This window comes from Giraffa tippelskirchi, chromosome 11 (genome assembly GCF_054371585.1).
Source record: "Giraffa tippelskirchi isolate mGirTip1 chromosome 11, T2T-mGirTip1v1.2.pri, whole genome shotgun sequence".
NCBI lineage: Eukaryota > Metazoa > Chordata > Mammalia > Artiodactyla > Giraffidae > Giraffa > Giraffa tippelskirchi.
In genome coordinates, this window is record NC_137285.1 from 78,763,826 (window position 1) to 78,788,786 (window position 24,961).

General features: G+C 54.4%; 1 protein-coding gene and 1 long non-coding RNA gene across 2 annotated transcripts in view; one reads left to right on the forward strand and one right to left on the reverse strand.

Annotated features, from left to right (window-relative positions):
* Positions 1–24,961, forward strand: part of LOC145527777 (uncharacterized) — a 170,297-nt gene that overhangs the window by 59,175 nt on the left and 86,161 nt on the right. The window contains exons 9-11 of the long non-coding RNA XR_014069858.1: positions 2,067–2,178; positions 9,706–9,817; positions 17,342–17,453. This is a non-coding gene — a long non-coding RNA (uncharacterized LOC145527777). The remainder of the gene's footprint in view (positions 1–2,066; positions 2,179–9,705; positions 9,818–17,341; positions 17,454–24,961) is intronic.
* LOC145527694 (uncharacterized) lies at positions 17,547–24,960 on the reverse strand. The gene is made up of 3 exons (XM_081545752.1): positions 21,092–24,960; positions 20,380–20,692; positions 17,547–20,122 (listed from the first exon to the last, which is right to left on the reverse strand). Exons 1-3 carry the CDS (start codon positions 21,500–21,502, stop codon positions 19,500–19,502), a joined length of 1,347 nt encoding a protein of 448 aa, XP_081401878.1. The 5' UTR covers positions 21,503–24,960; the 3' UTR covers positions 17,547–19,499.

The following is a 24,961-nucleotide window of genomic DNA, read 5'->3' on the forward strand; positions in this document are numbered from 1 at the left end:
TGACCCCATGGCCTGCAGCCTACCAGGCTCCTCCGTCCAGGACATTTTCCAGGCAAGAGTACTGGAGTGGGTCGCCATTGCCTTCTCCGATACTCTCCTGAGGATCCTAGTTTGGTCGTCTAATTTCCTTTCACACAACCTTGGATGTCCGTATCGGGGATTTTTCGTCGGATTGTATTGACAATGTAGGCTCCTTTCTGTTTCCGTACCCCCTTTGCAATTCTTTGTTCGGTGCGAAAATGCATTGGCATTTTGGGAGGAATAGCATGGAAGCTGTGGATTGCCATGTGGGGCTGTGACATGATTTTCCCAATAGGAATTCTTTCAAGCCCTGAGCACAGCTTCTCTTTCCAGTGATTGGTGTGGGCTTGATCTTCCTCCTTCCATCTCTCGCCGTTTTGTGAGAACAGGTCCATCCTTCCCTTCTGGGGTAGATGGACTCGTGGGTATCAATTCAGTGAATGGCATTGGCAGTGGGGGTGATAATTCCCTTCTCATTGGAAGACTTTGCTGTGAGTATTAGAAATGCAAGTGACTTCTCTTCCCCTTCCTCCCTGTCCATGTCTCAGAGCCACCGGGAAACAGAGGCCTCATCCACGGTCACACAGGCCTGAGGGGGTGCAACTAGACTGTTGTTTCTTCAGGCCCTCAGTGCTGGACATCATCCGGGATACTCTGTGTGTGTCTTCCTCCGTCTGGTGTCCCTTCAGACCTTTCCCTAGTTTTCACAGGCTTGTTGTGTTGGCGTTCTTTGTCTGTTTGGAGACACATCCTTGATAAGCTTTGTGTTTCCACTCATTCGTCTCGCGATGTATGACCTGTCTTTTGCTTTTGTCATGAGGTCTTTCCCACAGTAGATATCTTTGATTTTGCAAAGTCCACTGTATTCTCTGGGTTTTTTTTGTGGACTGCCTTTTAGTTTTGTGTGTGAAGACTCAAAGCACGTGTCCGGTTTCTGCTCATTGTTCTTCTAGATTTGTGACAAGTTTTCATGGAAAGTTTGTCTAGGGATAACTGGAAGTGAACTCGGTGTAAGGTGTCCAGTCTCCATCTCCATTCATGTCATCCCCTGCAGTTTCCAATTCCCTGTTCCTGAGTGGTTTTGGAGACCTTGTGGGAAGGTTGGTTGCATTGGAGTTTGCATTTCCACCTTGATTCGATTCACACTGTTCTGCCCTCAGGGACACTGTCAAGGGGGAGTGAGGAGCAGCCTGCACTTCCAGCAGTGACCACACGGTGGGGCGAGTGCTGCTCTCCCCTCTGGGAGCCCCAGGCCACAGGCATCCCAGTGAGGAGCCAGCTCTGTGCTCAGCTGAAAGGAGTTAGTTAGTCTCTCAGGAGCCTCTGAGCCCTTGCCTTTGGATCACCCAGGGTGGGCATTTACTGGGACAGAAAAAATTGCCCTGAATTCCATGGACGGAAGAGCCTGGCTGTGTAGAGTTCGTGAGTTGCCGTGAATCAGACACAACTGAGGACACAAAAATTCAATAGATTAAAACACTTTTTGGGGGTGGGGGGGAGTGAAAGAGGGTGATGTGGGTTTTTTTGTCTTCTATAACAGCCAAGGGAAATCTAGTTTAAACCTAAATTCACATAGATGGGAAAGGTATATCTCTCCGTCACCCTATTTAAAAAAAAAAAACCTACTACACTTTTCTGAAAGTTTATTTAGTAGCTTCCTTGAGCAGTTTACTGTGGAGCATTTTTTTTTTTTTTTTCTGTGACATTGGCCTCATTAAAAAGTACGGTTTGCCTTTACTGGATAATTTTGTTCATTGGTTTCTTAGGGAACCTTGGTAATATTTGAGTTTCCTGGGGAGTATGGTCACATGACCTGGCCCTGGCCAATCGGTGCGTTCCACCTCCCTGGCCACTGTGATTGGCTCCGGGCTGGGGCAGTGCCCAATCGGGGCCCAGGGCCGGGCCTCCCGTTGGAAACCAGGGGAAGACGAGCTCTCGTCCTGCTGGGGTAGGGGAAGGGGTGGGGCCGGGGCAGGTCAGGCTCCAGCAGTGGGAGGGGCTTGAGGTCCACCTGCGGCAGTTGGTGACCTTCCTGCTCCCCTCAGGGCAGAGCCGCCGGCCTGAGAATGAGGGCGCTGCTGAGCCCAGGGCCTGGGATGGCCCGTTGCTGCTGTGGTCCCAGAGCTCCACCCGAGACCTGAGGGAAGCCGTCTGCCCGTGAGTCCTCTCCCACTTGTCTGTCAGCTTGTTTGAAGCATGCTGGGTTTTCTGCCCAGCTGGCTAAGGGGAGTCCCTGGAAATGCAAGGGTGTGGGTTTTGGCAGACTTCAGGGAAGACATGCCAGATGAGCCTGGGAGACTCCAGCTTAATCTGGATTCAGGAGATATCTCTTCGGGCCAGCTAGTAATTGTAGGATAAGCCTAATGAGCCTTCAGAGGATGAAGAGAGTAACGTGCCAAGGTAGCAATCGATGTCCTCATTCGAGAGGATGAAGCTGGTGCTCAGAGAAGGGGGGAACTTGGCCACAGCAAGGAGGTGTGCACCCAGACAGGACCCCCCCAGATCCGGCCATTGGAGCTCAGGGAGGCCACTGGTGTGGCTTGTCCCTGTGGCAGGGGCCGAGGCAGGCAGCCCACCCTGATTCCTGCGGGGGCCTGACTTGGGAAGTGCCATCTGGTAGCTTTGAGACTCACCAAACCAAATTGCACTGGAGAGAGGAGGGACACCTTCCTTCATCCACCCCCCACCCCCGCCGGATTCCCACATACCCTGACCCCTTTCTCTCGATTTCGGAGCCATTTCCAGAGTCCCGCTCATATGACCTCATTCGAAGTGCACTGTGGACGAGCTGCCATCTGCAGCTGCTACCACAGCAGCCAAGGGCTTTAGCTCCCGACTACCTCCCTTCCTTTGGAACTTGGGGGCCCTCTACTCCCCACTTGCACACCACAGACCTTTGCTGAGGATTGTGGGGACCCTCACTCAGTTTGCAGCACGTTGTAGCCATCCCTGTCCTCCCTTGAAACTCAGCTTGTGAGCTCCTTTGGAGCAGCGTGGCCCACCTGGCTGCAACGGAAGAGACACAGCTGACAGTGAAACAACAGCTTAGATCTGAGAGCCGGAAAGCTCTGTCAAAAGGGACCTCCCTCTTCACACCGTAGAGGCTGTAGGAGCCGCCAGGCTTTCGGAACCAGTGCTGGGGCCAAAATGACTCCACAGCTGTTTTCCTTCCTGGGGAGGGTTCTGGCTCGAGCGGGAATGGCTCAAGTCTCCTAAGGTTCTGAAAGCCCACTGTGTGCAGATTCACGGTACACAGAGAGGAAAAGGTGGAGTCCTACCCTGGAGGTGGTCACAGCTCACGGATGAGCCAGGCAGGCAGGCAGGCAGGGCATGAGAACACCTGAGCTGCCTTCATGAGTGAATGGTGTGGGGGCAGAGGAAGAGAAGCCGGTCTGCTCCCTCGTGTGGTGCCCAGGGCAGGTTGTCCCCAGAGGAAACCCTTACGACGGTGAGGACTATCACTGCTGTTTCCCAAGGGGTTCCGTCGGTGCGTGTCTTCCCCGGAGCGGTCAGGCCGTCTCTCAAGTACACTGGCCATGGGCATTGCCTCTCCTTGGAACTTCCCATGTGTTTCTCTTTTTTATGGAACAGTGATTTTCTAGAGTGGTTCTGGGCCACAAGGATGTTGGGTCATTTTCTAGCCTTCTGTCATGAAGAACGCTTTCCTGGGCATGGGGGTGGTTTGTTGTTCCAGCTCCCTTTCTTGGCTTCTTTTGGGAGCTGGTGCAACAAGAGGAGCTCAGCCTCTGCCTTCTGGCTGAGATGTCACCCTTCAAACAGCAATGCCTGCCTGGAGATAATGATGGCAGTTGCCAAAAGGGCTTCGTTTGGCACATGGTATCTTGAAAGGACGTACACCGTCCTTTCAGCTATCAAAGGCTAGTTCAAATGACATAAAAATGAGAACTCTCCAATGGAGTCTTACAGTAGGGGGAGAGTCCGAAAAACACTCCTTCAGTCATTTCACTGAGAGTCATTGATTGGGGACACCAAGAATATAGGAAGGAATGCAGAAAGAAAAGATGAAATTGTGTTCAGGATCGGGGGGAGGGATGAACAGGGCGTGCTTGCCTTGAATCCAGGCTTTGTTGGGGGGTGGGGCATAAAGATCGAACGGGTCTGAAACTACAAAGTGGTGATGGTAACACAGTATCACCAGAGTTACACAACAGTGATCCCAGATTGCAACAATGATGAAAAAGTTTACTAATCCCAACTTAACCAACAAAAATACAGGAAACCATACAAAAAATAAAACATCACCAGAAAGGTGGAAAGAAACCAAATGCAAAGCAGTTCAGGGGAAAGGAACTCCATGTCCCCTGGGGGCAGACCGAGTTGCCGGCATCCACGGTGAGCAGACAGGGATGGAGGCTGCAGAGCCGACCGCTCCCCTGGACGTGGTGTTTCCAGCAAGGGCTCTGGGTCTCTGTCCAGAGCGGGGGCTCTTTCTCCCTGCAGGGCTGGGTGAGTGATTGTGGGCATCTGGGTGTTGCGCGGGAGCCAGGGCAGGCTCTCCCTGCCGAGGCGGTGACTCCTCCTCTGCCTCGGGTTCTCTTGCCAAAGCCCGAGCAGGTAGAGGTGCACGTGGAGGTGGAGGTTCTCGCTGAGGGGGTGGGACATCAGTGCCTGGGGCTGGGGGTCCTGCAGGCACGGAGATCCGATCTGCCCGGTGTGCTGGCCAGTACCCAGCTGGCCTGGTGTCTCTGCGAGGGCAAGTCTCGGTTCTCCATCTGCCCTCGGTGGATCCCTGGGTCCTGCACCTGGAGCCACCACCTCTTTAGGGACAGGTCTGGGAAGTGGAGCCTGGTTCCAGTTGGAGGCCAGTGCTAGAGTTGGGGGAGAAGCAAAGTTTGCCCACAGGCCAGCCTTGGCATGTGCGTACCCCGGGACAGAAACCTTCGAAGAGGTTCCCAAAGAATACCCAGCGTCAGATGTCTTTTGGGACTGAAGTGTGCAAGATGGGGGGCGGGGGGTGTGAGGCCAGCGCTTGCTGCAGGCCCAGCAGCAGCTTTCGGGGACTCGTCCCTGTGTAGCTCAGCACCCCTCCCCACACACTCCCGTGCACCAGCCCCAGCGTCCTCACCTCTGTGCTCTGGCGTGCTGGGCTCCAGGTCCTCCTGGTGCCTCAGAGGCTGGGGTTCTCTGGACTCTGGGTCGGAGCCGGGTGTGCTGAGCTCCGTGGCAGCCTCAGACTGGGCCGCCGGCTGTATCCTGGGCGGTGTCTCGGCAGCAGGCCTTCCCCACCTCCGCGTCTCCCCCGGTGGGGCTGATGCCTCCGTGGGCACGCTGACCTGGAGCCTGCACTGGGCCTCACGGGTGGGCGGGTGGTGCTCCGACCCCTCCCTCTGGGAGCTGGATGGGGTGTCCCCGTCCTCGGCCTCATCACGTGGGAAGCTCTGCAACGACAGTGACCGTCAGCCAGCCATGCTGGGAGTTTTCCGAGCTGGGCCTGGCCAGTGGAGCCGCTGCTTCTGCCTGCTCGAACTTCTCTTCCCAGAAGGGTCAGAGACGTGTGTCTGCTCAGATCCCCACCCGGGAAGAAAGAGACCCATCTGAGGGTGTGAGGTCAGCCTGGCGGGCCGGCGCTGCCCACACTCTCCCCATCCCGCCCAGCCTGCTCTCCCCTGGGGTGTGGACACAACTTGTCCACAGGCTTCTGACCCCACATCCGCCTGGGCTTCCTTGAGGGGGACACAGCCCGAGAAACCCGCATCCCCACACACAGGCAAAGGACCCGGTGTTTCCGGGTGGCACAGGAGAGGTGGCCTGGCCCGGCCTGGGGCTCCCCGTGTTACCTTTCTGTTTCTCCGGGCAAAGGGCCAGAGGCCTCTCGGGGGTGTCCTGAGCCAACGTCGACAGGGTGCCCACGCACACTGCCTGTGAGCTCTCCTGAGGCCCCGGCCTCTGGGCATGGTCAAACAGCAGAACATCTTGGCAGCAAGTGATCTGGCTGGGGGCTCCTCTCCGCTCTGGAGGCCTGGATACCCGGATTGCGGGTTCTGTTGGGTTCTGTTGCCGGCAGGTGACATCATCTCCTGGGGTTCGTGCTGAGGTCCCTTCCCCAAAACTTCCCAAGGGAATCTCTGGGTTTCTGACTGCTCGATCACCCCCCTTAGGCCATGTGCAGGCACAGTGACACCCACACGGCCCAGCCCACAGCCCTGGGGAGGCCTGGGTTCAGCCAGGGCCTGAGCTCCGAGGACCATGCTGCTCTCAGACCAGGCTCCTTCTTCTCATAAGTGGTGTGGCCCTTGACAACCATATGCCCCTCAGGGTTTCCCCAGTCTCTCCATCTGCAGAGTGGGGGTCATTCTCCCATCTGCTTCCTAGGCCTGTCGGCCTACGAGCAGCTCCATGCCTTTCCACCTGGGGCCGATATCACGTGGAGCTCGTGCGCTGAGACTTCAGAAAGAAAGATTCCATCCAGGGCTGGCACAGCACAGAATGGGGCAGAACGAGGCCTGGATGCGCCGTGGTACCCAGGAAAAGGCACTCCCCCTCCTGACTGTTTTGAGACCCCGCATCCAAGTTGGAGGACCGAAAGGAAGACTCGAAGGTCTCCCTCTCTTATAGAAAAGAGTAGCCAACTTTCTGGTCCTCTGTTTCCATTGAGATTCTGTTGAAGTGTCCCAGCTCGGCTTCTGCGGGTGGCTGAGCTTCTACTGGCTCCCTGCGTTCTTGTCTTTTCCTCTCCAAACCTTCCGTCCTTTTCCCCCTTCTGGGGTGGAAGGGCGCTGTCATTGCTTCTACCTTCGAGACAGATTGAGGAAAAGTCTGGACCATCGACTCCTTTCCTCTCTTTGGTTCCGTGTCTCTCTCTGGCTGTGTCCCTCTCTTTTCCTTTCTCAATTCCGTCTGTGTCTTCCTCTTTCTCTCTCGTGTGTGGATGGATGGATGGATGCTAGGGATGCACATGTATATGATTAGATGAGGGTTATGTTTTAGGGATAGGTTAGAGGGAGAGAAAGGCTTTAGGTCAGAGTTGGTCATGGGGGAAGGGTCAAGGGTGGTGGTGGTGTTTCTTGGAATCTGAGTGCTGTGCATTCTTCGTCTCTTTCCATATGAACCCCTTCTCAGATACACCACTTGCAAGGAGTCTCTCGTGTTCCGTTTCCTATCTTTTGCATTTGTGAATGCTTAGCTTCTCTGTTGTGAAGAGGTTCCATTGGATGGAAACCCAGTGGTGTACTTCGTTTACCTCTTTCCCTTACTTGAAGAGACCCATTTCGACCTCCGCCCAGCAAATGGCAAGGAGACTCTGATGTTAAGGAGCCTTTGACCTACGCTTCTTTCTAGCTATCTCATGACATCAGTCTTTAGGGTGAGGTTTTTCCCCGATATTGAGGTGGTATGAGATCAAAACCAATAGCGTTCTTCAGATGTAGCTGTCTGGTTTTCCCATGGACATTGATTGAAGAGGCTTTCCTGTTCCCATTTGGATATTCTCCCCGTCTGTGTCAGAGATGAGTTGACCATGGATGCTGGGGTTTGTTTCTGGACCCTCAACTTTATTCCATCGATCTGGATCTGTGTGTGTTGTTGTATTCCCAATAGCATACTGTCCTGCTGCTGCTGCTGCTGCGGCTAAGTCACTTCAGTCGTGTCTGACTCTGCATGACCCCATGGCCTGCAGCCTACCAGGCTCCTCCGTCCAGGACATTTTCCAGGCAAGAGTACTGGAGTGGGTCGCCATTGCCTTCTCCGATACTCTCCTGAGGATCCTAGTTTGGTCGTCTAATTTCCTTTCACACAACCTTGGATGTCCGTATCGGGGATTTTTCGTCGGATTGTATTGACAATGTAGGCTCCTTTCTGTTTCCGTACCCCCTTTGCAATTCTTTGTTCGGTGCGAAAATGCATTGGCATTTTGGGAGGAATAGCATGGAAGCTGTGGATTGCCATGTGGGGCTGTGACATGATTTTCCCAATAGGAATTCTTTCAAGCCCTGAGCACAGCTTCTCTTTCCAGTGATTGGTGTGGGCTTGATCTTCCTCCTTCCATCTCTCGCCGTTTTGTGAGAACAGGTCCATCCTTCCCTTCTGGGGTAGATGGACTCGTGGGTATCAATTCAGTGAATGGCATTGGCAGTGGGGGTGATAATTCCCTTCTCATTGGAAGACTTTGCTGTGAGTATTAGAAATGCAAGTGACTTCTCTTCCCCTTCCTCCCTGTCCATGTCTCAGAGCCACCGGGAAACAGAGGCCTCATCCACGGTCACACAGGCCTGAGGGGGTGCAACTAGACTGTTGTTTCTTCAGGCCCTCAGTGCTGGACATCATCCGGGATACTCTGTGTGTGTCTTCCTCCGTCTGGTGTCCCTTCAGACCTTTCCCTAGTTTTCACAGGCTTGTTGTGTTGGCGTTCTTTGTCTGTTTGGAGACACATCCTTGATAAGCTTTGTGTTTCCACTCATTCGTCTCGCGATGTATGACCTGTCTTTTGCTTTTGTCATGAGGTCTTTCCCACAGTAGATATCTTTGATTTTGCAAAGTCCACTGTATTCTCTGGGTTTTTTTTGTGGACTGCCTTTTAGTTTTGTGTGTGAAGACTCAAAGCACGTGTCCGGTTTCTGCTCATTGTTCTTCTAGATTTGTGACAAGTTTTCATGGAAAGTTTGTCTAGGGATAACTGGAAGTGAACTCGGTGTAAGGTGTCCAGTCTCCATCTCCATTCATGTCATCCCCTGCAGTTTCCAATTCCCTGTTCCTGAGTGGTTTTGGAGACCTTGTGGGAAGGTTGGTTGCATTGGAGTTTGCATTTCCACCTTGATTCGATTCACACTGTTCTGCCCTCAGGGACACTGTCAAGGGGGAGTGAGGAGCAGCCTGCACTTCCAGCAGTGACCACACGGTGGGGCGAGTGCTGCTCTCCCCTCTGGGAGCCCCAGGCCACAGGCATCCCAGTGAGGAGCCAGCTCTGTGCTCAGCTGAAAGGAGTTAGTTAGTCTCTCAGGAGCCTCTGAGCCCTTGCCTTTGGATCACCCAGGGTGGGCATTTACTGGGACAGAAAAAATTGCCCTGAATTCCATGGACGGAAGAGCCTGGCTGTGTAGAGTTCGTGAGTTGCCGTGAATCAGACACAACTGAGGACACAAAAATTCAATAGATTAAAACACTTTTTGGGGGTGGGGGGGAGTGAAAGAGGGTGATGTGGGTTTTTTTGTCTTCTATAACAGCCAAGGGAAATCTAGTTTAAACCTAAATTCACATAGATGGGAAAGGTATATCTCTCCGTCACCCTATTTAAAAAAAAAAAACCTACTACACTTTTCTGAAAGTTTATTTAGTAGCTTCCTTGAGCAGTTTACTGTGGAGCATTTTTTTTTTTTTTTTCTGTGACATTGGCCTCATTAAAAAGTACGGTTTGCCTTTACTGGATAATTTTGTTCATTGGTTTCTTAGGGAACCTTGGTAATATTTGAGTTTCCTGGGGAGTATGGTCACATGACCTGGCCCTGGCCAATCGGTGCGTTCCACCTCCCTGGCCACTGTGATTGGCTCCGGGCTGGGGCAGTGCCCAATCGGGGCCCAGGGCCGGGCCTCCCGTTGGAAACCAGGGGAAGACGAGCTCTCGTCCTGCTGGGGTAGGGGAAGGGGTGGGGCCGGGGCAGGTCAGGCTCCAGCAGTGGGAGGGGCTTGAGGTCCACCTGCGGCAGTTGGTGACCTTCCTGCTCCCCTCAGGGCAGAGCCGCCGGCCTGAGAATGAGGGCGCTGCTGAGCCCAGGGCCTGGGATGGCCCGTTGCTGCTGTGGTCCCAGAGCTCCACCCGAGACCTGAGGGAAGCCGTCTGCCCGTGAGTCCTCTCCCACTTGTCTGTCAGCTTGTTTGAAGCATGCTGGGTTTTCTGCCCAGCTGGCTAAGGGGAGTCCCTGGAAATGCAAGGGTGTGGGTTTTGGCAGACTTCAGGGAAGACATGCCAGATGAGCCTGGGAGACTCCAGCTTAATCTGGATTCAGGAGATATCTCTTCGGGCCAGCTAGTAATTGTAGGATAAGCCTAATGAGCCTTCAGAGGATGAAGAGAGTAACGTGCCAAGGTAGCAATCGATGTCCTCATTCGAGAGGATGAAGCTGGTGCTCAGAGAAGGGGGGAACTTGGCCACAGCAAGGAGGTGTGCACCCAGACAGGACCCCCCCAGATCCGGCCATTGGAGCTCAGGGAGGCCACTGGTGTGGCTTGTCCCTGTGGCAGGGGCCGAGGCAGGCAGCCCACCCTGATTCCTGCGGGGGCCTGACTTGGGAAGTGCCATCTGGTAGCTTTGAGACTCACCAAACCAAATTGCACTGGAGAGAGGAGGGACACCTTCCTTCATCCACCCCCCACCCCCGCCGGATTCCCACATACCCTGACCCCTTTCTCTCGATTTCGGAGCCATTTCCAGAGTCCCGCTCATATGACCTCATTCGAAGTGCACTGTGGACGAGCTGCCATCTGCAGCTGCTACCACAGCAGCCAAGGGCTTTAGCTCCCGACTACCTCCCTTCCTTTGGAACTTGGGGGCCCTCTACTCCCCACTTGCACACCACAGACCTTTGCTGAGGATTGTGGGGACCCTCACTCAGTTTGCAGCACGTTGTAGCCATCCCTGTCCTCCCTTGAAACTCAGCTTGTGAGCTCCTTTGGAGCAGCGTGGCCCACCTGGCTGCAACGGAAGAGACACAGCTGACAGTGAAACAACAGCTTAGATCTGAGAGCCGGAAAGCTCTGTCAAAAGGGACCTCCCTCTTCACACCGTAGAGGCTGTAGGAGCCGCCAGGCTTTCGGAACCAGTGCTGGGGCCAAAATGACTCCACAGCTGTTTTCCTTCCTGGGGAGGGTTCTGGCTCGAGCGGGAATGGCTCAAGTCTCCTAAGGTTCTGAAAGCCCACTGTGTGCAGATTCACGGTACACAGAGAGGAAAAGGTGGAGTCCTACCCTGGAGGTGGTCACAGCTCACGGATGAGCCAGGCAGGCAGGCAGGCAGGGCATGAGAACACCTGAGCTGCCTTCATGAGTGAATGGTGTGGGGGCAGAGGAAGAGAAGCCGGTCTGCTCCCTCGTGTGGTGCCCAGGGCAGGTTGTCCCCAGAGGAAACCCTTACGACGGTGAGGACTATCACTGCTGTTTCCCAAGGGGTTCCGTCGGTGCGTGTCTTCCCCGGAGCGGTCAGGCCGTCTCTCAAGTACACTGGCCATGGGCATTGCCTCTCCTTGGAACTTCCCATGTGTTTCTCTTTTTTATGGAACAGTGATTTTCTAGAGTGGTTCTGGGCCACAAGGATGTTGGGTCATTTTCTAGCCTTCTGTCATGAAGAACGCTTTCCTGGGCATGGGGGTGGTTTGTTGTTCCAGCTCCCTTTCTTGGCTTCTTTTGGGAGCTGGTGCAACAAGAGGAGCTCAGCCTCTGCCTTCTGGCTGAGATGTCACCCTTCAAACAGCAATGCCTGCCTGGAGATAATGATGGCAGTTGCCAAAAGGGCTTCGTTTGGCACATGGTATCTTGAAAGGACGTACACCGTCCTTTCAGCTATCAAAGGCTAGTTCAAATGACATAAAAATGAGAACTCTCCAATGGAGTCTTACAGTAGGGGGAGAGTCCGAAAAACACTCCTTCAGTCATTTCACTGAGAGTCATTGATTGGGGACACCAAGAATATAGGAAGGAATGCAGAAAGAAAAGATGAAATTGTGTTCAGGATCGGGGGGAGGGATGAACAGGGCGTGCTTGCCTTGAATCCAGGCTTTGTTGGGGGGTGGGGCATAAAGATCGAACGGGTCTGAAACTACAAAGTGGTGATGGTAACACAGTATCACCAGAGTTACACAACAGTGATCCCAGATTGCAACAATGATGAAAAAGTTTACTAATCCCAACTTAACCAACAAAAATACAGGAAACCATACAAAAAATAAAACATCACCAGAAAGGTGGAAAGAAACCAAATGCAAAGCAGTTCAGGGGAAAGGAACTCCATGTCCCCTGGGGGCAGACCGAGTTGCCGGCATCCACGGTGAGCAGACAGGGATGGAGGCTGCAGAGCCGACCGCTCCCCTGGACGTGGTGTTTCCAGCAAGGGCTCTGGGTCTCTGTCCAGAGCGGGGGCTCTTTCTCCCTGCAGGGCTGGGTGAGTGATTGTGGGCATCTGGGTGTTGCGCGGGAGCCAGGGCAGGCTCTCCCTGCCGAGGCGGTGACTCCTCCTCTGCCTCGGGTTCTCTTGCCAAAGCCCGAGCAGGTAGAGGTGCACGTGGAGGTGGAGGTTCTCGCTGAGGGGGTGGGACATCAGTGCCTGGGGCTGGGGGTCCTGCAGGCACGGAGATCCGATCTGCCCGGTGTGCTGGCCAGTACCCAGCTGGCCTGGTGTCTCTGCGAGGGCAAGTCTCGGTTCTCCATCTGCCCTCGGTGGATCCCTGGGTCCTGCACCTGGAGCCACCACCTCTTTAGGGACAGGTCTGGGAAGTGGAGCCTGGTTCCAGTTGGAGGCCAGTGCTAGAGTTGGGGGAGAAGCAAAGTTTGCCCACAGGCCAGCCTTGGCATGTGCGTACCCCGGGACAGAAACCTTCGAAGAGGTTCCCAAAGAATACCCAGCGTCAGATGTCTTTTGGGACTGAAGTGTGCAAGATGGGGGGCGGGGGGTGTGAGGCCAGCGCTTGCTGCAGGCCCAGCAGCAGCTTTCGGGGACTCGTCCCTGTGTAGCTCAGCACCCCTCCCCACACACTCCCGTGCACCAGCCCCAGCGTCCTCACCTCTGTGCTCTGGCGTGCTGGGCTCCAGGTCCTCCTGGTGCCTCAGAGGCTGGGGTTCTCTGGACTCTGGGTCGGAGCCGGGTGTGCTGAGCTCCGTGGCAGCCTCAGACTGGGCCGCCGGCTGTATCCTGGGCGGTGTCTCGGCAGCAGGCCTTCCCCACCTCCGCGTCTCCCCCGGTGGGGCTGATGCCTCCGTGGGCACGCTGACCTGGAGCCTGCACTGGGCCTCACGGGTGGGCGGGTGGTGCTCCGACCCCTCCCTCTGGGAGCTGGATGGGGTGTCCCCGTCCTCGGCCTCATCACGTGGGAAGCTCTGCAACGACAGTGACCGTCAGCCAGCCATGCTGGGAGTTTTCCGAGCTGGGCCTGGCCAGTGGAGCCGCTGCTTCTGCCTGCTCGAACTTCTCTTCCCAGAAGGGTCAGAGACGTGTGTCTGCTCAGATCCCCACCCGGGAAGAAAGAGACCCATCTGAGGGTGTGAGGTCAGCCTGGCGGGCCGGCGCTGCCCACACTCTCCCCATCCCGCCCAGCCTGCTCTCCCCTGGGGTGTGGACACAACTTGTCCACAGGCTTCTGACCCCACATCCGCCTGGGCTTCCTTGAGGGGGACACAGCCCGAGAAACCCGCATCCCCACACACAGGCAAAGGACCCGGTGTTTCCGGGTGGCACAGGAGAGGTGGCCTGGCCCGGCCTGGGGCTCCCCGTGTTACCTTTCTGTTTCTCCGGGCAAAGGGCCAGAGGCCTCTCGGGGGTGTCCTGAGCCAACGTCGACAGGGTGCCCACGCACACTGCCTGTGAGCTCTCCTGAGGCCCCGGCCTCTGGGCATGGTCAAACAGCAGAACATCTTGGCAGCAAGTGATCTGGCTGGGGGCTCCTCTCCGCTCTGGAGGCCTGGATACCCGGATTGCGGGTTCTGTTGGGTTCTGTTGCCGGCAGGTGACATCATCTCCTGGGGTTCGTGCTGAGGTCCCTTCCCCAAAACTTCCCAAGGGAATCTCTGGGTTTCTGACTGCTCGATCACCCCCCTTAGGCCATGTGCAGGCACAGTGACACCCACACGGCCCAGCCCACAGCCCTGGGGAGGCCTGGGTTCAGCCAGGGCCTGAGCTCCGAGGACCATGCTGCTCTCAGACCAGGCTCCTTCTTCTCATAAGTGGTGTGGCCCTTGACAACCATATGCCCCTCAGGGTTTCCCCAGTCTCTCCATCTGCAGAGTGGGGGTCATTCTCCCATCTGCTTCCTAGGCCTGTCGGCCTACGAGCAGCTCCATGCCTTTCCACCTGGGGCCGATATCACGTGGAGCTCGTGCGCTGAGACTTCAGAAAGAAAGATTCCATCCAGGGCTGGCACAGCACAGAATGGGGCAGAACGAGGCCTGGATGCGCCGTGGTACCCAGGAAAAGGCACTCCCCCTCCTGACTGTTTTGAGACCCCGCATCCAAGTTGGAGGACCGAAAGGAAGACTCGAAGGTCTCCCTCTCTTATAGAAAAGAGTAGCCAACTTTCTGGTCCTCTGTTTCCATTGAGATTCTGTTGAAGTGTCCCAGCTCGGCTTCTGCGGGTGGCTGAGCTTCTACTGGCTCCCTGCGTTCTTGTCTTTTCCTCTCCAAACCTTCCGTCCTTTTCCCCCTTCTGGGGTGGAAGGGCGCTGTCATTGCTTCTACCTTCGAGACAGATTGAGGAAAAGTCTGGACCATCGACTCCTTTCCTCTCTTTGGTTCCGTGTCTCTCTCTGGCTGTGTCCCTCTCTTTTCCTTTCTCAATTCCGTCTGTGTCTTCCTCTTTCTCTCTCGTGTGTGGATGGATGGATGGATGCTAGGGATGCACATGTATATGATTAGATGAGGGTTATGTTTTAGGGATAGGTTAGAGGGAGAGAAAGGCTTTAGGTCAGAGTTGGTCATGGGGGAAGGGTCAAGGGTGGTGGTGGTGTTTCTTGGAATCTGAGTGATGTGCATTCTTCGTCTCTTTCCATATGAACCCCTTCTCAGATACACCACTTGCAAGGAGTCTCTCGTGTTCCGTTTCCTATCTTTTGCATTTGTGAATGCTTAGCTTCTCTGTTGTGAAGAGGTTCCATTGGATGGAAACCCAGTGGTGTACTTCGTTTACCTCTTTCCCTTACTTGAAGAGACCCATTTCGACCTCCGCCCAGCAAATGGCAAGGAGACTCTGATGTTAAGGAGCCTTTGACCTACGCTTCTTTCTAGCTATCTCATGACATCAGTCTTTAGGGTGAGGTTTTTCCCCGATATTGAGGTGGTATGAGATCAAAACCAATAGCGTTCTTCAGATGTAGCTGTCTGGTTTTCCCATGGACATTGATTGAAGAGGCTTTCCTGTTCCCATTTGGATATTCTCCCCATCTGTGTCAGAGATGAGTTGACCATGGATGCTGGGGTTTGTTTCTGGACCCTCAACTTTATTCCATCGATCTGGATCTGTGTGTGTTGTTGTATTCCCAATAGCATACTGTCCTGCTGCTGCTGCTGCGGCTAAGTCACTTCAGTCGTGTCTGACTCTGCATGACCCCATGGCCTGCAGCCTACCAGGCTCCTCCGTCCAGGACATTTTCCAGGCAAGAGTACTGGAGTGGGTCGCCATTGCCTTCTCCGATACTCTCCTGAGGATCCTAGTTTGGTCGTCTAATTTCCTTTCACACAACCTTGGATGTCCGTATCGGGGCTTTTTCGTCGGATTGTATTGACAATGTAGGCTCCTTTCTGTTTCCGTACCCCCTTTGCAATTCTTTGTTCGGTGCGAAAATGCATTGGCATTTTGGGAGGAATAGCATGGAAGCTGTGGATTGCCATGTGGGGCTGTGACATGATTTTCCCAATAGGAATTCTTTCAAGCCCTGAGCACAGCTTCTCTTTCCAGTGATTGGTGTGGGCTTGATCTTCCTCCTTCCATCTCTCGCCGTTTTGTGAGAACAGGTCCATCCTTCCCTTCTGGGGTAGATGGACTCGTGGGTATCACTTCAGTGAATGGCATTGGCAGTGGGGGTGATAATTCCCTTCTCATTGGAAGACTTTGCTGTGAGTATTAGAAATGCAAGTGACTTCTCTTCCCCTTCCTCCCTGTCCATGTCTCAGAGCCACCGGGAAACAGAGGCCTCATCCACGGTCACACAGGCCTGAGGGGGTGCAACTAGACTGTTGTTTCTTCAGGCCCTCAGTGCTGGACATCATCCGGGATACTCTGTGTGTGTCTTCCTCCGTCTGGTGTCCCTTCAGACCTTTCCCTAGTTTTCACAGGCTTGTTGTGTTGGCGTTCTTTGTCTGTTTGGAGACACATCCTTGATAAGCTTTGTGTTTCCACTCATTCGTCTCGCGATGTATGACCTGTCTTTTGCTTTTGTCATGAGGTCTTTCCCACAGTAGATATCTTTGATTTTGCAAAGTCCACTGTATTCTCTGGGTTTTTTTTGTGGACTGCCTTTTAGTTTTGTGTGTGAAGACTCAAAGCACGTGTCCGGTTTCTGCTCATTGTTCTTCTAGATTTGTGACAAGTTTTCATGGAAAGTTTGTCTAGGGATAACTGGAAGTGAACTCGGTGTAAGGTGTCAAGTCTCCATCTCCATTCATGTCATCCCCTGCAGTTTCCAATTCCCTGTTCCTGAGTGGTTTTGGAGACCTTGTGGGAAGGTTGGTTGCATTGGAGTTTGCATTTCCACCTTGATTCGATTCACACTGTTCTGCCCTCAGGGACACTGTCAAGGGGGAGTGAGGAGCAGCCTGCACTTCCAGCAGTGACCACACGGTGGGGCGAGTGCTGCTCTCCCCTCTGGGAGCCCCAGGCCACAGGCATCCCAGTGAGGAGCCAGCTCTGTGCTCAGCTGAAAGGAGTTAGTTAGTCTCTCAGGAGCCTCTGAGCCCTTGCCTTTGGATCACCCAGGGTGGGCATTTACTGGGACAGAAAAAATTGCCCTGAATTCCATGGACGGAAGAGCCTGGCTGTGTAGAGTTCGTGAGTTGCCGTGAATCAGACACAACTGAGGACACAAAAATTCAATAGATTAAAACACTTTTTGGGGGTGGGGGGGAGTGAAAGAGGGTGATGTGGGTTTTTTTGTCTTATATAACAGCCAAGGGAAATCTAGTTTAAACCTAAATTCACATAGATGGGAAAGGTATATCTCTCCGTCACCCTATTTAAAAAAAAAAAACCTACTAAACTTTTCTGAAAGTTTATTTAGTAGCTTCCTTGAGCAGTTTACTGTGGAGCATTTTTTTTTTTTTTTTCTGTGACATTGGCCTCATTAAAAAGTACGGTTTGCCTTTACTGGATAATTTTGTTCATTGGTTTCTTAGGGAACCTTGGTAATATTTGAGTTTCCTGGGGAGTATGGTCACATGACCTGGCCCTGGCCAATCGGTGCGTTCCACCTCCCTGGCCACTGTGATTGGCTCCGGGCTGGGGCAGTGCCCAATCGGGGCCCAGGGCCGGGCCTCCCGTTGGAAGCCAGGGGAAGACGAGCTCTCGTCCTGCTGGGGTAGGGGAAGGGGTGGGGCCGGGGCAGGTCAGGCTCCAGCAGTGGGAGGGGCTTGAGGTCCTCCTGCGGCAGTTGGTGACGTTCCTGCTCCCCTCAGGGCAGAGCCGCCGGCCTGAGAATGAGGGCGCTGCTGAGCCCAGGGGCTGGGATGGCCCGTTGCTGCTGTGGTCCCAGAGCTCCACCCGAGACCTGAGGGAAGCCGTCTGCCCGTGAGTCCTCTCCCACTTGTCTGTCAGCTTGTTTGAAGCATGCTGGGTTTTCTGCCCAGCTGGCTAAGGGGAGTCCCTGGAAATGCAAGGGTGTGGGTTTTGGCAGACTTCAGGGAAGACATGCCAGATGAGCCTGGGAGACTCCAGGTTAATCTGGATTCAGGAGATATCTCTTCGGGCCAGCTAGTAATTGTAGGATAAGCCTAATGAGCCTTCAGAGGATGAAGAGAGTAACGTGCCAAGGTAGCAATCGATGTCCTCATTCGAGAGGATGAAGCTGGTGCTCAGAGAAGGGGGGAACTTGGCCACAGCAAGGAGGTGTGCACCCAGACAGGACCCCCCAGATCCGGCCATTGGAGCTCAGGGAGGCCACTGGTGTGGCTTGTCCCTGTGGCAGGGGCCGAGGCAGGCAGCCCACCCTGATTCCTGCGGGGGCCTGACTTGGGAAGTGCCATCTGGTAGCTTTGAGACTCACCAAACCAAATTGCACTGGAGAGAGGAGGGACACCTTCCTTCATCCACCCCCCACCCCCGCCGGATTCCCACATACCCTGACCCCTTTCTCTTGATTTCGGAGCCATTTCCAGAGTCCCGCTCATATGACCTCATTCGAAGTGCACTGTGGACGAGCTGCCATCTGCAGCTGCTACCACAGCAGCCAAGGGCTTTAGCTCCCGACTACCTCCCTTCCTTTGGAACTTGGGGGCCCTCTACTCCCCACTTGCACACCACAGACCTTTGCTGAGTATTGTGGGGACCCTCACTCAGTTTGCAGCACGTTGTAGCCATCCCTGTCCTCCCTTGAAACTCAGCTTGTGAGCTCCTTTGGAGCAGCGTGGCCCACCTGGCTGCAACGGAAGACACAGCTGACAGTGAAACAACAGCTTAGATCTGAGAGCCGGAAAGCTCTGTCAAAAGGGACCTCCCTCTTCACACCGTAGAGGCTGTAGGAGCCGCCAGGCTTTCGGAACCAGTGCTGGGGCCAAAATGACTCCACAGCTGTTTTCCTTCCTGGGGAGGGTTCTGGCTCGAGCGGGAATGGCTCAAGTCTCCTAAGGTTCTGAAAGCCCACTGTGTGCAGATTCACGGTACACAGAGAGGAAAAGGTGGAGTCCTACCCTGGAGGTGGTCACAGCTCACGGATGAGCCAGGCAGGCAGGCAGGCAGGGCATGAGAACACCTGAGCTGCCTTCATGAGTGAATGGTGTGGGGGCAGAGGAAGAGAAGCCGGTCTGCTCCCTCGTGTGGTGCCCAGGGCAGGTTGTCCCCAGAGGAAACCCTTACGACGGTGAGGACTATCACTGCTGTTTCCCAAGGGGTTCCGTCGGTGCGTGTCTTCCCCGGAGCGGTCAGGCCGTCTCTCAGGTACACTGGCCATGGGCATTGCCTCTCCTTGGAACTTCCCATGTGTTTCTCTTTTTTATGGAACAGTGATTTTGTAGAGTGGTTCTGGGCCACAAGGATGTTGGGTCATTTTCTAGCCTTCTGTCATGAAGAACGCTTTCCTGGGCATGGGGGTGGTTTGTTGTTCCAGCTCCCTTTCTTGGCTTCTTTTGGGAGCTGGTGCAACAAGAGGAGCTCAGCCTCTGCCTTCTGGCTGAGATGTCACCCTTCAAACAGCAATGCCTGCCTGGAGATAATGATGGCAGTTGCCAAAAGGGCTTCGTTTGGCACATGGTATCTTGAAAGGACGTACACCGTCCTTTCAGCTATCAAAGGCTAGTTCAAATGACATAAAAATGAGAACTCTCCAATGGAGTCTTACAGTAGGTGGAGAGTCCGAAAAACACTCCTTCAGTCATTTCACTGAGAGTCATTGATTGGGGACACCAAGAATATAGGAAGGAATGCAGAAAGAAAAGATGAAATTGTGTTCAGGATCAGGGGGAGGGATGAACAGGGCGTGCTTGCCTTGAATCCAGGCTTTGTTGGGGGGTGGGGCATAAAGATCGAACGGGTCTGAAACTACAAAGTGGTGATGGTAACACAGTATCACCAGAGTTACACAACAGTGATCCCAGATTGCAACAATGATGAAAAAGTTTACTAATCCCAACTTAACCAACAAAAATACAGGAAACCATACAAAAAATAAAACATCACCAGAAAGGTGGAAAGAAACCAAATGCAAAGCAGTTCAGGGGAAAGGAACTCCATGTCCCCTGGGGGCAGACCGAGTTGCCGGCATCCACGGTGAGCAGACAGGGATGGAGGCTGCAGAGCCGACCGCTCCCCTGGACGTGGTGTTTCCGGCAAGGGCTCTGGGTCTCTGTCCAGAGCGGGGGCTCTTTCTCCCTGCAGGGCTGGGTGAGTGATCGTGGGCATCTGGGTGTTGCGCGGGAGCCAGGGCAGGCTCTCCCTGCCGAGGCGGTGACTCCTCCTCTGCCTCGGGTTCTCTTGCCAAAGCCCGAGCAGGTAGAGGTGCACGTGGAGGTGGAGGTTCTCGCTGAGGGGGTGGGACATCAGTGCCTGGGGCTGGGGGTCCTGCAGGCACGGAGATCCGATCTGCCCGGTGTGCTGGCCAGTACCCTGCTGGCCTGGTGTCTCTGCGAGGGCAAGTCTCGCTTCTCCATCTGCCCTCGGTGGATCCCTGGGTCCTGCACCTGGAGCCACCACCTCTTTAGGGACAGGTCTGGGAAGTGGAGCCTGGTTCCAGTTGGAGGCCAGTGCTAGAGTTGGGGGAGAAGCAAGGTTTGCCCACAGGCCAGCCTTGGCATGTGCGTACCCCGGGACAGAAACCTTCCAAGAGGTTCCCAAAGAATACCCAGCGTCAGATGTCTTTTGGGACTGAAGTGTGCAAGATGGGGGGCGGGGGGTGTGAGGCCAGCGCTTGCTGCAGGCCCAGCAGCAGCTTTCGGGGACTCGTCCCTGTGTAGCTCAGCACCCCTCCCCACACACTCCCGTGCACCAGCCCCAGCGTCCTCACCTCTGTGCTCTGGCGTGCTGGGCTCCAGGTCCTCCTGGTGCCTCAGAGGCCGGGGTTCTCTGGACTCTGGGTCGGAGCCGGGTGTGCTGAGCTCCATGGCAGCCTCAGACTGGGCCGCCGGCTGTATCCTGGGCGGTGTCTCAGCAGCAGGCCTTCCCCACCTCCGCGTCTCCCCCGGTGGGGCTGATGCCTCCGTGGGCACGCTGACCTGGAGCCTGCACTGGGCCTCACGGGCGGGCGGGTGGTGCTCCGACCCCTCCCTCTGGGAGCTGGATGGGGTGTCCCCGTCCTCGGCCTCATCACGTGGGAAGCTCTGCAACGACAGTGACCGTCAGCCAGCCATGCTGGGAGTTTTCCGAGCTGGGCCTGGCCAGTGGAGCCGCTGCTTCTGCCTGCTCGAACTTCTCTTCCCAGAAGGGTCAGAGACGTGTGTCTGCTCAGATCCCCACCCGGGAGGAAAGAGACCCATCTGAGGGTGTGAGGTCAGCCTGGCGGGCCGGCGCTGCCCACACTCTCCCCATCCCGCCCAGCCTGCTCTCCCCTGGGGTGTGGACACAACTTGTCCACAGGCTTCTGACCCCACATCCGCCTGGGCTTCCTTGAGGGGGACACAGCCCGAGAAACCCGCATCCCCACACACAGGCAAAGGACCCGGTGTTTCCGGGTGGCATGGGAGAGGTGGCCTGGCCCGGCCTGGGGCTCCCCGTGTTACCTTTCTGTTTCTCCGGGCAAAGGGCCAGAGGCCTCTCGGGGGTGTCCTGAGCCAACGTCGACAGGGTGCCCACGCACACTGCCTGTGAGCTCTCCTGAGGCCCCGGCCTCTGGGCAGGGTCAAACAGCAGAACATCTTGGCAGCAAGTGATCTGGCTGGGGGCTCCTCTCCGCTCTGGAGGCCTGGATACCCGGATTGCGGGTTCTGTTGGGTTCTGTTGCCGGCAGGTGACATCATCTCCTGGGGTTCGTGCTGAGGTCCCTTCCCCAAAACTTCCCAAGGGAATCTCTGGGTTTCTGACTGCTCGATCACCCCCCTTAGGCCATGTGCAGGCACAGTGACACCCACACGGCCCAGCCCACAGCCCTGGGGAGGCCTGGGTTCAGCCAGGGCCTGAGCTCCGAGGACCATGCTGCTCTCAGACCAGGCTCCTTCTTCTCATAAGTGGTGTGGCCCTTGACAACCATATGCCCCTCAGGGTTTCCCCAGTCTCTCCATCTGCAGAGTGGGGGTCATTCTCCCATCTGCTTCCTAGGCCTGTCGGCCTACGAGCAGCTCCATGCCTTTCCACCTGGGGCCGATATCACGTGGAGCTCGTGCACTGAGACTTCAGAAAGAAAGATTCCATCCAGGGCTGGCACAGCACAGAATGGGGCAGAACGAGGCCTGGATGTGCCGTGGTACCCAGGAAAAGGCACTCCCCCTCCTGACTGTTTTGAGACCCCGCATCCAATTTGGAGGACCGAAAGGAAGACTCGAAGGTCTCCCTCTCTTATAGAAAAGAGTAGCCAACTTTCTGGTCCTCTGTTTCCATTGAGATTCTGTTGAAGTGTCCCAGCTCGGCTTCTGCGGGTGGCTGAGCTTCTACTGGCTCCCTGCGTTCTTGTCTTTTCCTCTCCAAACCTTCCGTCCTTTTCCCCCTTCTGGGGTGGAAGGGCGCTGTCATTGCTTCTACCTTCGAGACAGATTGAGGAAAAGTCTGGACCATCGACTCCTTTCCTCTCTTTGGTTCCGTGTCTCTCTCTGGCTGTGTCCCTCTCTTTTCCTTTCTCAATTCCGTCTGTGTCTTCCTCTTTCTCTCTCGTGTGTGGATGGATGGATGGATGCTAGGGATGCACATGTATATGATTAGATGAGGGTTATGTTTTAGGGATAGGTTAGAGGGAGAGAAAGGCTTTAGGTCAGAGTTGGTCATGGGGGAAGGGTCAAGGGTGGTGGTGGTGTTTCTTGGAATCTGAGTGCTGTGCATTCTTCGTCTCTTTCCATATGAACCCCTTCTCAGATACACCACTTGCAAGGAGTCTCTCGTGTTCCGTTTCCTATCTTTTGCATTTGTGAATGCTTAGCTTCTCTGTTGTGAAGAGGTTCCATTGGATGGAAACCCAGTGGTGTACTTCGTTTACCTCTTTCCCTTACTTGAAGAGACCCATTTCGACCTCCGCCCAGCAAATGGCAAGGAGACTCTGATGTTAAGGAGCCTTTGACCTACGCTTCTTTCTAGCTATCTCATGACATCAGTCTTTAGGGTGAGGTTTTTCCCCGATATTGAGGTGGTATGAGATCAAAACCAATAGCGTTCTTCAGATGTAGCTGTCTGGTTTTCCCATGGACATTGATTGAAGAGGCTTTCCTGTTCCCATTTGGATATTCTCCCCGTCTGTGTCAGAGATGAGTTGACCATGGATGCTGGGGTTTGTTTCTGGACCCTCAACTTTATTCCATCGATCTGGATCTGTGTGTGTTGTTGTATTCCCAATAGCATACTGTCCTGCTGCTGCTGCTGCTGCGGCTAAGTCACTTCAGTCGTGTCTGACTCTGCATGACCCCATGGCCTGCAGCCTACCAGGCTCCTCCGTCCAGGACATTTTCCAGGCAAGAGTACTGGAGTGGGTCGCCATTGCCTTCTCCGATACTCTCCTGAGGATCCTAGTTTGGTCGTCTAATTTCCTTTCACACAACCTTGGATGTCCGTATCGGGGCTTTTTCGTCGGATTGTATTGACAATGTAGGCTCCTTTCTGTTTCCGTACCCCCTTTGCAATTCTTTGTTCGGTGCGAAAATGCATTGGCATTTTGGGAGGAATAGCATGGAAGCTGTGGATTGCCATGTGGGGCTGTGACATGATTTTCCCAATAGGAATTCTTTCAAGCCCTGAGCACAGCTTCTCTTTCCAGTGATTGGTGTGGGCTTGATCTTCCTCCTTCCATCTCTCGCCGTTTTGTGAGAACAGGTCCATCCTTCCCTTCTGGGGTAGATGGACTCGTGGGTATCACTTCAGTGAATGGCATTGTCAGTGGGGGTGATAATTCCCTTCTCATTGGAAGACTTTGCTGTGAGTATTAGAAATGCAAGTGACTTCTCTTCCCCTTCCTCCCTGTCCATGTCTCAGAGCCACCGGGAAACAGAGGCCTCATCCACGGTCACACAGGCCTGAGGGGGTGCAACTAGACTGTTGTTTCTTCAGGCCCTCAGTGCTGGACATCATCCGGGATACTCTGTGTGTGTCTTCCTCCGTCTGGTGTCCCTTCAGACCTTTCCCTAGTTTTCACAGGCTTGTTGTGTTGGCGTTCTTTGTCTGTTTGGAGACACATCCTTGATAAGCTTTGTGTTTCCACTCATTCGTCTCGCGATGTATGACCTGTCTTTTGCTTTTGTCATGAGGTCTTTCCCACAGTAGATATCTTTGATTTTGCAAAGTCCACTGTATTCTCTGGGGTTTTTTTGTGGACTGCCTTTTAGTTTTGTGTGTGAAGACTCAAAGCACGTGTCCGGTTTCTGCTCATTGTTCTTCTAGATTTGTGACAAGTTTTCATGGAAAGTTTGTCTAGGGATAACTGGAAGTGAACTCGGTGTAAGGTGTCAAGTCTCCATCTCCATTCATGTCATCCCCTGCAGTTTCCAATTCCCTGTTCCTGAGTGGTTTTGGAGACCTTGTGGGAAGGTTGGTTGCATTGGAGTTTGCATTTCCACCTTGATTCGATTCACACTGTTCTGCCCTCAGGGACACTGTCAAGGGGGAGTGAGGAGCAGCCTGCACTTCCAGCAGTGACCACACGGTGGGGCGAGTGCTGCTCTCCCCTCTGGGAGCCCCAGGCCACAGGCATCCCAGTGAGGAGCCAGCTCTGTGCTCAGCTGAAAGGAGTTAGTTAGTCTCTCAGGAGCCTCTGAGCCCTTGCCTTTGGATCACCCAGGGTGGGCATTTACTGGGACAGAAAAAATTGCCCTGAATTCCATGGACGGAAGAGCCTGGCTGTGTAGAGTTCGTGAGTTGCCGTGAATCAGACACAACTGAGGACACAAAAATTCAATAGATTAAAACACTTTTTGGGGGTGGGGGGGAGTGAAAGAGGGTGATGTGGGTTTTTTTGTCTTATATAACAGCCAAGGGAAATCTAGTTTAAACCTAAATTCACATAGATGGGAAAGGTATATCTCTCCGTCACCCTATTTAAAAAAAAAAAACCTACTAAACTTTTCTGAAAGTTTATTTAGTAGCTTCCTTGAGCAGTTTACTGTGGAGCATTTTTTTTTTTTTTTTCTGTGACATTGGCCTCATTAAAAAGTACGGTTTGCCTTTACTGGATAATTTTGTTCATTGGTTTCTTAGGGAACCTTGGTAATATTTGAGTTTCCTGGGGAGTATGGTCACATGACCTGGCCCTGGCCAATCGGTGCGTTCCACCTCCCTGGCCACTGTGATTGGCTCCGGGCTGGGGCAGTGCCCAATCGGGGCCCAGGGCCGGGCCTCCCGTTGGAAGCCAGGGGAAGACGAGCTCTCGTCCTGCTGGGGTAGGGGAAGGGGTGGGGCCGGGGCAGGTCAGGCTCCAGCAGTGGGAGGGGCTTGAGGTCCGCCTGCGGCAGTTGGTGACG